Below are 11,523 nucleotides of genomic sequence, written 5' to 3' on the forward strand. Positions count from 1 at the left end.
ACTCATTTTTCAAAGGTTTACTCAGGTCCTTAGAAGGAAACCCTGGCAATACCCACGGGTGCAAAAACAATTCCCTTTATCAACAAAGGGAGGGAACAATGGGGACTACTGAACACAAAGCTCATGCAAACAATAATAGCCCTTTTATTTTCCATTGTTAAACCAGCAGTTGATACTAAATACTTCCTTCCAGCCCTCTACTTTGTTAACTATTTTTGTCACTCTTCTGCTCCATTTATGGGAGGGGATCTTAGTGTCTGGAGCTAGTTTAGCTAGTTTTCTGCAATTTGGTAGTGACCACATGGCTGTGAAGCCTTTCGTGAAGTGGAAGGTTGAAAGGTTGAGCTTGGTTTCCTTGTGCTATCCTGTACACTTTGAAAAGTTCCAATTTTTTTCAAATATGAAGAAAAAGGTGTGTTGTTTCTGCCAGCCTTTCTCTGGATAGTGGTCATCTGTAAAGCTCCTTGCTATTTCAGCAATCTTACCAAGTCCAGTGACCTAACAGCAGTTCACAGCCTGTTCACTGTCTGATGATTAATCCCCTCCCTTTAAAAGTATGCACTCAGTGGCAGAACCCCATGAAAATATTGGTGGAGCAGAGCTGTTTTGCCAAGTGGCAGATTTAGACTTGCTCTTCTTGGAAAGCTGGTTTCCTGTCACTGGCTTTGTCTCATGGGCTTTTTTCCAGTGGTTTGGAGAGAGGAGAAAGGGAAAAAGAAATTGTTCCTCCCAAATACCTTTTCTCTTTTACATCCCCTTTCCTCAATGTGTCCTCTCTGCTATTCTACATTTCAGGAACTCCATCAGCCAAAGTCATCGTAACTAACTCCACTGCTATTCCTCATGCCAAAGGAGAAGGACGATCCCTGCAAAATAAGATCCTTTGCAAAAGAAGGTGCAGACGATCTTAATTTCCATCCCGTCTTCTCCTGATTCTTCAGAGGCCAGGCAGATGGAACAAAATTCTTCCCTGCACTGTGGAAGAGTGTTAGCTCATAAAGTCAAATCTGCTTCTTGTTGCAATGTGAGAGTTCAGATCAAGCATCAGTCTTTTGCCAATTTCTAATTAGCTGATAGGAACATTAACATTTTATTTCTTATGAGCTGACTACCACACCGAACTCAGGCAGCTGCTCCTGGGCTGGCTACAAGACTGGAGCTTGGGGCTTCCTATTCTAAACACTGCCACCACTGGAAAGGGAAAGCTCGGTCAGCAATGAGCAGCACAGGGCTGTGGCAGGCAGCTGAGTTTGCATGACAGTAAAGATTTTACTTTCCCTGGAGATATCAGCACCCCCCCTTCACTTTTAAAGTCTGTACAAGGACAAATCCAACATTGGGTTCTTAGCCAGTATCTTTTCCCTGTTTCCTCTTGAGATGCTGGGTAACGCCTCCACACTGGACTCAGCAGCACCACATGCAATATCAGCCAGGTGAATACAGTGTGAGCAAAGCTCATGGCCTTTCTGGCACAGGGTCTGGAAGGACTAATGCTGCTGGTGCCTTCAAGGTCAGCACTTTATGTGACCCCATGAAGATTCCCCATGTGCTCTCTGCAGAGTGAGGTGGGTCCTTTCTGGGAAGAAAAGCACAAAATATCAAGGAAGTACCAGGAGCCGTTTAGAGAAGGTTAGAACAGGGTACACACTGGAGTGTCAGGCACCCATGGTCAAAGAGTTTGTGCGGCAGTTTTCCCTTTGGTGTCCATGTGTCAGTCTCTGGATCATAGCAGTCCAAGGAATCCAGGTCCTTGATGACATTGTCTGAGGTGAGACATCGTCCTCCTGTGACATACAGCTTGTTCTTGATCACAGTGGCCCCATGATGCATTCGTCTGTCCTTCATGTCTGCACATTTAACAAACTTGTTGCCTTTTGTATCATAAGCAATTATTCTCCGGGTGTACCCTGAATGCAAAGCCAGAGGTGGAAGAGACAGATGGGAATTAAGTGCTTATGGCCAAAGAAGGAATAATAATGATATATTTCATGCTGGTCTTCAATAAAACATATTATAGTAGTACATAATTTGGCATAATTAAGATATCTAAACTAAGAAGTGATGATGTGTCAGAGGAATGCCTGGCTGTCTATCTTTCTTTTCTGTCTGTCCTCATCCTGTCTCGTAGCACCTTGGCAGCCAAAGCTTGATGAGCACCATAAGGCCCATCCATCAGGTAACCAATCTGTCAAACACACTTGGGGCTTGCAGTTAGCTGCACGTGCCTTCAAACATCTGAAAATATTTCTTTTTACCAAACAGAGTCCTAGAGCTTCACTTGGAAATACAAAAACCAGTGGCACATGGGGTGGGCCTTGTTGGGTTGGAGTTGTAGCTGTCTGCTGACTGGAGCTGGGTACGCAACAGCATGGTGCCACCAGTGCTCACTCCACTCCAGAAGCTCTCAGCACCACATTTGTGCTGGCCACCATGCCAGAGAGCCTGTGGACCGCTCTTCCTCTGAGGAGTGATATAACCTCGTATCAGCTGAGAGGCAAGCGCTGGTAAGAGGCCAGTGCACTGGAGCAGTGGAGGTGTGGAAGCTTGGTACCCAGCAGGACCTTGCCCATGTAGAAAAACACAAGTGGGATTTGAGGTGATCAGGTCAATCTGCCTTATAGGAGCCTGACAGTCTTGGACCTTTGGACTCAGCCCTCCCCTCTTCTCACTGCAAAGGACAGCAGTGGCCTCTCCCTGAGGGGTGACACCGTGTTGAAGTCCTGTGCAAGTTTGGGTTCAATCCTCTGCTTTGCTAAAGATACTATGTGTCTCATTTTTCCTTAAATAATTCAAGACATGCTTCATCCTGGCAGTCTGTAGTCAGGGAAGAGGCATTAGGGACTGTAGAGGGCCCAATTATCAATGACATGATACTCCTGACCGCCACAGGCAGAGGCTGGTCCTCAGGTTGAAAAAGACATAGAGAAGTTTCCTCTTTCCAAGTGTTTTGCACTCCTTTTGGGATACTTCACAATTACCCCCAGGAGGTACCTCACAGGCCTACAGCCCACCCATCCTGAAAAGCCATCCATGGCCGTGTGGTAACCATGCTTTCCATTCTTCCAAGTGGAGCAGACAGGGAGGACCAGGCTGTGAGTCAGGAGGGGAGGGTCAGGACCCCCATGCTCCTGGCTGCCTCCCAAGAGCAGTAACGTGCATTGGCTTTTCCTCAGTTTTCTCCACCCAGGTACTGCTACTTGGGGTAAGAAAGTGCCTCATGGAGAACTTATTTCCTCTTCAATTGCCATGAGGCTCCAGAAGAGAAGTGTATGGAGGATGGGCACACTGCTCCTTTCCTTCCCAAGAGCCAGGTGCTTTTTGAGGGAGCACCCCAAACAGGAAGGGTGCGAAAACCCACAGGATCTGGGCAGAGGGAGGGAGAGGAAAGGTGAAACAGAGCCCTTACCACCTACGATGATAATCTGGTCTCCAATCACAACAGCTGGTGCACAGACATTCTTCACTACTCTGGTCTCCATACGAAACCAGGTATTCCTGGAGACATGGTAAACCTGACAAAAATTAAAAAAAGATATCTTCTGGCTCAAACTGCTGGAAATCTGAGAATGTACCCGCTTTTTTTTCCCTAATATGTCCCCTTGGAAAGCGTTTTGGATCCCCAAGATTTTCTGCTCAGGAGATGCTAGCACATGCACTAAAGCAGTGTATCTGCCATATGAAGTCTTCTTGCATGGCCATTAAATCACTGTAACTAGTTCTCTCAAAGGGCAAGCTGATTCATTTCATTTTCCAGTTATCCTGTGTATTCCTTATTAGCCTTAGCAATTTCCTGGGCAAACAAACCTCAGCTTCAGCTAGCTCTGCTGGCAGCCACTGTGTTTGCCCAGCTGCTATATATATGCTAGAGACTGGTATGCACTCAGGCTGGCAAAGGGACTTAGAGTGGTATCTAAGTCATCGATTTATGTGAGAAAAAGAGCTGTTGGCAGATGATGATCATTCAATCATCTGCATCTGGGTGACACAAACTTTTATATCATGTTATCTGCTTCTTAATATAGCAAATATCACCAGGGCATCTCCCCACTAACTGATAAATACATTTCCTTCCCCCTGATAATGAAGTACTGTTATAAAGCATTGCTCATGCCCTGGTTGCCATCTTAGCTTAATGATCTTTCTTAGTTAAAGCACCTTGAACAGTGAAAAACACTTATGGGAAAGAAACATTTCAATGTTGCTAAAGTTTCAAATCAGATAAGAAAAAAACGAATGTATTTTTTCCTCCTGATAGAGTGTAATGAAAGCAGGCAGAGAGCCAGCAACATGTGGCAGAAGCCACATTTTAAACACAACTGTTTATCCAAAATGACTGTCAGTTTAAGTTCTGGCCCTTTGATGAGTGAGTATCTAATCGCTCTAATGATCGCGAGTGTTTGCGTTTGCTGCGAGCGAGCAGGTGCGCGGCTGAGACCCAGCTCAGCGCCAAGTGGAAAGCACTGATTTTAGTGAGATTGGCTACAGGCACGGAGCCAGGCAGGGGGAGCTGCTGCTGCCTGCCATGGCATCACCTGCGGCAGCCCTGGCCCTAGGGCCCACCAGTGGCACAGCTGACTGACACCCAAAGCAGTGCCTCTGGGGCTGCTGCCTGAAAAACATTCAGAAGGGGAAAATGGATGAGCTGCAATGCTCCTTGAGGCCGTGGATCAACTCATCCTGCCTCTTGCTGCAACACGCAATGAAGTTTTTTGAGTGATTTCCTCATGAAGGTGATGGGCTGCTGAATACCTTAGAAGAAATTGCCTATGACAAGCAGGACTGACCATTACCTGGATAAGCCGAACAGGGTTTTGCATTATATCTTCTCCCCCAAAGAGGTAAACCCTCTGATCTTTGGCAGCAACAGCAGGGTGAAGGACGGCAACAGGCATGTTTGCCATGCTCTCACAGGTGTTGTAGACACTATCATATCTTTCCACAGAATTCAGGATTTCCTGGTTTTCACCAATTCCACCGAATGATAGAATATAATTTTTATATGCCAGGCTTCTGTGGGAGTAACGTGGAACTAGCATGTGCTCAATCAACCTCCACTGATTGAGTTTGAGGGAGTAAATGTAAATATTACCACTGACCAGACTTTTCTTATGGCTAACAGGCATCCCTCCGAGCACAAAAATATTGCTGTGTAAACTCACTGCAGAGGCTTTGTAGAGGCGCATGGGAAGTTTGGCCAGGCTCAGCCATTGGTTTGTCTTGTCATCATAAAGCAGGACATCCCTCGTTGTCTGCTGGCTGTCCTTCCTGCCACCGACGATGATGAGGAACTCTTGGTTGGAGTACCTGCGAGGAACATCCATCATGGGTTTGATGTCAGGCATGTTGGTGCTGTACAAGGAAAACATTTGTCTCCGGGCTGACTCCAGGATGCTCCTGCAGGTGGGTGAGGCCTGAACGAGTGAGTCATTAGCAATGAAATGGAAGAGGAATGTTGGATGGACGTACTGAAGTCGGACCTTCTTGAACAACTCTTGGATGTAGCCTTGTCGTGTCTGGAGGTCATGCCGGATCCAGACCATCAGTGCCTCAAAGACCTGCTCCTCCTCCCCACAGAGTTCATCATCCCCAAGGTAATCTATGAGCTCCATGGGACAGAGGTCCTTCAGGTCATCAGAAGAGGCCACCACAGGAAAACATTTCAAAGCCATAGCCTTGGCTTTCTGATTCAGGCTTTGGCAGTTCAAGACTTTTGCCAGTCTGATCATGCTCAGACAGTTGTCAGGGGTCAGCTTGTCTTGGAGGTAGGTAGAGCAGGCCTCAAACAGCTTAGTGTACTGCAGCATGGATGCAGTCTCCAAGAGGCCCAAGACATTCTCAGTGGATATGAGAACCTCCCCAGTATAAACATAAAGGATAATCTGATCCAAAATATCAGCATCGATGCCCTTTAGAATGACTTTAGGCTGGTGACTCTCCCTGAAGTTGTTACAGAACATTGCCTTGAAGTATGGGCTGCTGGAAGCCAGCACATTTCGGTGACAGGGGATTTCAAAGCCCCCGGAGCAGAGGGTAACATCGGTCAGCATCCTGCTCTGCCGCAGAGCATTCAGCTGCCTCAGCAGTTCAGAGGAGAAGTCCTGGTCTTTGAAGAGAAACTCTTCAGTGGATCCCTCTTCCATAGCAAAATACAAGAGAGATGAATTCTGGACTTGGCAGAAAAAAACCCCAAATTCTTAGCAGCTTTTATTGAAAAATCCAGCTCCAAGGGAACAAATCAGGACTTTGATGTTGCTGTAAATATCCGTTCACTATTACACATAAAAATGGAACATGGTTTAAGCACAGTGGGAAAATAATAAAGAAGCCAAAAGGTCACTAAGACCCTTTAAAACTTTCATAAAGTTATCAGATAGGTTGAAAGTCTGAGGTCAGCACTGCCTGTGTTGTTGGCAAGAAGCAAAAGCACTGAAGTTATCTCACTGACTTTGGATTAAAGCTGGAGGGCTGAAGCAATTGGTTTGTCCATTTCCATCATGTTGAATAAACGCACTTAGACATTTATTCACTATTTTAAAGTATTAGCAGTTTAGTAGCTTGTGCCTCTTTCCTCTAGAGTTAGTCACTCTCAAAGAATGCAAATCTGGCAGAGCTGAACTCTGCAGCAGGACGAACGGAACCCTAGAGGCTGGGAATCTGCATTAAAAGTTATTTATTAACTCTGCTTAGCTGTGGTTTTTTTTATGTTAATCAGACACACAATGACTAAATTAAGTGCCAGGCAGAACAATATGATGAGTATCTACGGTCATGGCTTAACTGCTCAACCTGCAGTGGACCCGAAGGGTAGAAACGTTTACCTTCTGTTGTCCTTCACTGCAGGCACTTACTCTCTGTCGTTTATTCTCTGCTGAGTTTTTCCACAGCTAGAGCCTGGACAAAAACCTATAAACCCACGGGAGGTTTCTTTCAGTAGGTAGGTGATTCATAGAGGGTGATTTCTGGCCGTGTTTATGGCGCAGTCGGTGTCGGCGCTGCCGGGCGCTGCGCAGGAGCGGCGGGCGCGGGGCATTGTGTACATTCCAGCGCTAAGAATAGGCGCGCAGGGCTCCGCGCTCTTATCACATGTGACGCCGCCGCTGCCTTTTGCAATGACCTGGCTGGTTCTGAGCATGCCCGAGTGGTGTTTTTCTGGCAAATGTTTACATATAATAAATAGACACGGAGAGGAAAGTTCATTTATAAAAGTCCTGGCTGTCCGTTTGGAAACAGTGGCAGGACGCTGTCCTAAAGTGCCTGGGAACTCTAGAAGCCTGTAAACAGTCTGCAATGCTTCGAACTACGGTGTCACCGTCGCTTCATGGAGAAAGGCGGAGAGGGAAGGGCTTCGAAGGACTCCGCAGGGATGGACCGTGTCTCCACCCTATGGAGAGATCTAGGGAGCATCAGCCTGTTGCAGTGTGGTGGGAGATGCTGATGCACTAGGACCCCTGCATCCAGTGCTGCTCCAAGGGGGGCAGGGAAAGCCCAACTACCTTCACTAAGCAGAAAGTGAAGTAGTTCCCTCTTGGAGCAGTTTATCTTTATGATGCTGCTTGATATTTCATATAGAAAACACCAGGCTGTGGCCTTTTGCCTAAGGACCTCAGCTCTCTGAAACCCCTAGCAAAGAACTTCTCAATCAGATGGCTTGAGGAAGCTCAGTGTTACAGGTGGGAGGACTGGAGCAAGTTGCTGCAGTGAGTAGCAAGCTGGAAACCAAGATTCCAGAGTGGCGGTTCCCAGGGTGGCACAGAGCTCCCCAGGGCACACAGTGTGATGGGGACCCTCACTGCAATGGATGCACATGGACAAGCTAAGCTCCTTTTGCAGGCAGTGAGGTCTAGTCAACACAACTGAGTCTGCCAAGTAATTCAGGTCCCCAGTATGTGCAACCTGTATTTGGGCAGGTGAACAGTCCTCCAGGCACTGCTGGGTGTCCACAGGTGCTCAGGTGCCTCAATCACATGTAGGTGCCCATATTTAACACTCCCGTGGTAGGCATCTACAATGATGAGCCTAAATCCATCCTCAGGGCTGGGATCATTCAAATGCCTTGTTTCAGGGGAGGATCCTCCAGAACTCCAGCTGGTGCCCTGTCAGGGTCTTCAGCAGGTCAAGTGTGATGTTTCCCAGCTCTATACCAAGTTCCTGCATGCTTCAAGAGAAATAGAATTGGCTGCCCTTGCCTGGATAACTGGATTGGGCTCCTCATCTCTGCTGAGATTTCTTCCTTTGTTTTAGGGTGGGGTTGAATCCATCATGTAGTTTCTAAGCATCCCTACAACAGGGAAATACAAGGTTAAAGCAAAACTCCTTCTCATATTTTCAAGCTTACGGGTGAGTCATGCCTGCATTTAGTCACAGCGAGGCAGACGAGCAAAAATCGTTGGGAGCCACAGTGCCCTCATGTCAACTCCCGAGCCATGCTGGGGTTTGCAGTCCTCCATATGTTCCTGCCCCTGTGTCCATGGTGCAGCAGATCTCTGGGATCTGTTCCACTAAAAATGGCAGCTTTGCATCATGGGCATGCTGTACATGGCCTTCCTGACGTGGTCGAATGCCTGAAGGCAATCCAACCCCTGAAAGCCCAGCCCCATGTTAAAGACAGGGTGGAGTCAGGCTGGTGTAGATTTTTGGAGGCTGCCCGTGCAGTCTGTGTGTGTGTGCACACGTGTGTATGAGGCGAGGTGAGGGAGGGCAAGAGCAGGAGCCACTGGACTTGACTCTTGCAGATGAGTCACTTTGAGGGTAAACATGGCAATCTACAGCCTTTTCCCTCTTCTCAAGTAAAGAAATGACCCAAGAATGATGTTGGGGTGCTGGGGAAAATGTACCCTCCCTCCCTACTCCCTGCCGCCGCTAACTCACCAGCTGGACATGATCTTGCTATAAATATTTAGAGTGGCATTAAAAACCCAAAGGAGAATTTTTCTGTCTCCTTGTCCAGGGAACATTAGCTACCCAAACAAAACGCCCTCTCGCTTTCTTTCTTGCTCTGTATGCATATGCTCTTGTTGCAGTCCATTCTGATGATTGATGTAGCTTTATATCTCTCTTCTGGCTCTAACTCCTTGGTGCCTGTTTAGTTCTGCCTCTTCCTGGCAGTGTCTGTGGATTACTCTCTTAACCCTTTAAGAAAATAATAATGCTATCTGACTTCATTAATAACACTGGCTTATGGGGTTGGGGCAGGCTAGGTGGGATGTTCTTGTGCTTCAGACACTGATAAATGTGACATTTATTTAGAAGATCCCAGGCTCGACGGCTTTGCACAGTTACGCAAATTCCTGCTAGCCCAGAGTACAGAGTGTGCTGTTTAAATAGCTTATTGCTTTAGGGAGGGTGGTGATGCTCCTTGCTGAATCCCCACACAGGTCCCTGCCAATTTAGAGCCAGGGCTTCTGAGCAATAAAGCTCCTGCTGCCTGCCTTACAACTCTCTTCATTTCTTCATTTTTTTCCCCAGAGATTATGGCTTCAGACACATCTACAACCAAGTGGGCACATCAGCACTGCTTAGTTAGGATTTTCTTTATAAATAGACTAGAAATCACTTTTCATGCCAAAGACAATATGTCCTGTATGCCCCTCACTCTATAGTGGTGGGGAGGGGAGGTGGGGCATGAGCCCTGCTGAGAAGGTAGAGCTGTTTCTGCTGTGGGACAGTCTAAATTGTCATATAAAATCAGTTTCTAAATGAGCTCTTGAGGCAAGTTTTCTAGGGAGGTATGCTATTGACTGAACCAGACCTGAGTAGTCTTTCTTTTGGGAAGACAAAATTAGTGCATTACCATGAGAGTGAGATCTTGCACAGATAGTGGTCTTGTCTGAACACAAATGGCAAAGTGGCCATATTCACAGGGTATGTGACCCAGCAGCACCTTGAGATGTGATGATGCAGGAGCCCCATGGCCCTTGATGGGCTGGAGCTACTGGGGGCTATTAAAAACTGTGACCCTATATAATTGCTGCTGTACAAACTCCATCTGTGGCAAATTTCTAGAAAATAGAAGCATCTACCAAAAACCAAACATGTTGTTGTAATGCTGTATACTCATCCTGCTCCTTCTGCTCTTTCTCCTTAATTGTTTGACATCATTCAGTTTTGGAATTGTGGTGATTGAACCTTTGATCTGACCCAGAGCAGCTCCTCTTATGTTTTAATGCAATGGGATGATGAAATGTCATGCACTAGGCAACAGAGCGGAAAAAAAGCTGTAATCTGACCAGCCAGCAGACAGGTGCACAGAGACTGGTGATGTCAGACAATTTCTAAAACTCATATACTGATCCTATTACAATTCAGGTGAAAATGAACAAATATGGATAAAGAAAAAGGACTGCTCAAGACAGAGACTTCACTGAGCTTATTCAGTGTTATGTGCACAGTCTCAATGACCACCAGCCCCCACAGTAATCAAGAGACAGATCATCCCTTTACCCAAATTTTCAGTCTAAGCTGACAGAGGACAAGAAAAAATATTCCTCATTATGGTCTTAATAAAACTGGGAAAGGGAAGAAAACCCAGGATTAACATTTTTCATTGTCTAAAGAGACAGTTACAGGGATCATAATTAATCAGATGCGATGGAGAGGATGGGAAGATGCCTCAAGCAGCAGCGGTGGCTGGTTGGGGGTGACAGCTCAGCCTAGGCTGGGAGAACATTAGCTTGCTCAGGGACTTGTTCAGATGAACTTTTGAAATCTTGAAGGATGCAAATTTCACAACCTCTCTGAACAACCTGCTTCTATATGTCTGATAGGAATTTCTTTTGCTGCAATTTGTGAATGCTGTCTCTTGCCCACAGGAAAATCTGCTAACTTTCTTCTGCCGCTGCTACTTGCCAGCTATCTGATCTTCTTCCTATTCTTTTAAGTCCAGATATCCTTATGGTCTTTCTCTCTCATTCTTCTGTAACTATTATGTTATTAATTTTCTATTTAGCTGCTCGGCAAACACATTTTCCCTGAGTCCTATTGCCACAGCTGCCATTCACATTGATATGATACTTAATGCTGAACTAAGACTTATTTTAAGAATCTGGGCTTGGTTCTATTCTGTAGGCAAGGGCAACAGGCTACATCTATAGATACTGGTCTTGAACCCCTGACCTAAACTTATAAAGGCACGGGGGCAAGTTTTACAGCATTGGAGTCACAGAGCAACTTCCCAAGAGTCTCTGTGTGCATTGTGTACAGATAGAGAGATACAGCATGTAATTCAATAATGACTTTGGCCCAGTATACATGGGTGTGAAGATGTGTGGGCTCCTGGCTTGGTTTCAGGCCAATCTCTAATTAAAGAGTGAAAGATTAAGATGAAAGCGATTGCACTCTTCTTTAGTCAGAATGACCTACTAGTGTTAATTAAAACAGTCTTCAGGCAAAAATAAATTTGGCTGCCAAAGTTATGTGCTTCACATTAAATAAGGACGTAGCTGGTGTAAAGAGTGCTGAGCTTCTAGAGGTTTCACAGAAACCACTCATACAGCTTTGGGCACTTTTGTTAGAATGTTTTAAAAC

The 11,523-nt window shown here is 46.1% G+C and overlaps 1 protein-coding gene across 2 annotated transcripts; it reads right to left on the bottom strand.

The window, feature by feature from the left end:
* Nucleotides 1-276: 276 nt before the first annotated feature.
* On the bottom strand, nt 277-7,093 carry KLHL38 (kelch like family member 38). Of its 2 annotated transcripts, none has more exons than XM_038129411.1 (4): nt 6,819-7,093; nt 5,160-6,269; nt 3,407-3,512; nt 277-1,907 (listed from the first exon to the last, which is right to left on the bottom strand). In XM_038129411.1, the coding sequence occupies exons 2-4, from the start codon at nt 6,138-6,140 to the stop codon at nt 1,621-1,623; spliced, it is 1,374 nt and encodes a 457-aa protein (XP_037985339.1). In that variant the 5' UTR covers nt 6,141-6,269; nt 6,819-7,093; the 3' UTR covers nt 277-1,620. The 2 variants fall into 2 exon arrangements, with proteins under 2 accessions (XP_037985339.1, XP_037985338.1); XM_038129410.1 differs by having other exon boundaries at nt 4,791-6,269; nt 6,819-7,091.
* Nucleotides 7,094-11,523: the final 4,430 nt, after the last annotated feature.

Source organism: Motacilla alba, chromosome 2 (genome assembly GCF_015832195.1).
Source record: "Motacilla alba alba isolate MOTALB_02 chromosome 2, Motacilla_alba_V1.0_pri, whole genome shotgun sequence".
Taxonomy (NCBI): Eukaryota; Metazoa; Chordata; class Aves; order Passeriformes; family Motacillidae; genus Motacilla; species Motacilla alba.

What these genes read in the sequence shown, in the direction of transcription:
- KLHL38 (XM_038129410.1), bottom strand. Translation starts at nt 6,140, where the DNA reads ATGGAAGAGGGATCCACTGAAGAGTTTCTCTTCAAAGACCAGGACTTC. An exon ending in ACCCTGTTCGGCTTATCCAG is followed by an intron (nt 3,513 to 4,790) that starts GTAATGGTCAGT and finishes AATTTTTGTCAG; the next exon opens with GTTTACCATGTCTCCAGGAA. An exon ending in CCAGATTATCATCGTAGGTG is followed by an intron (nt 1,908 to 3,406) that starts GTAAGGGCTCTG and finishes CTTTGCATTCAG; the next exon opens with GGTACACCCGGAGAATAATT.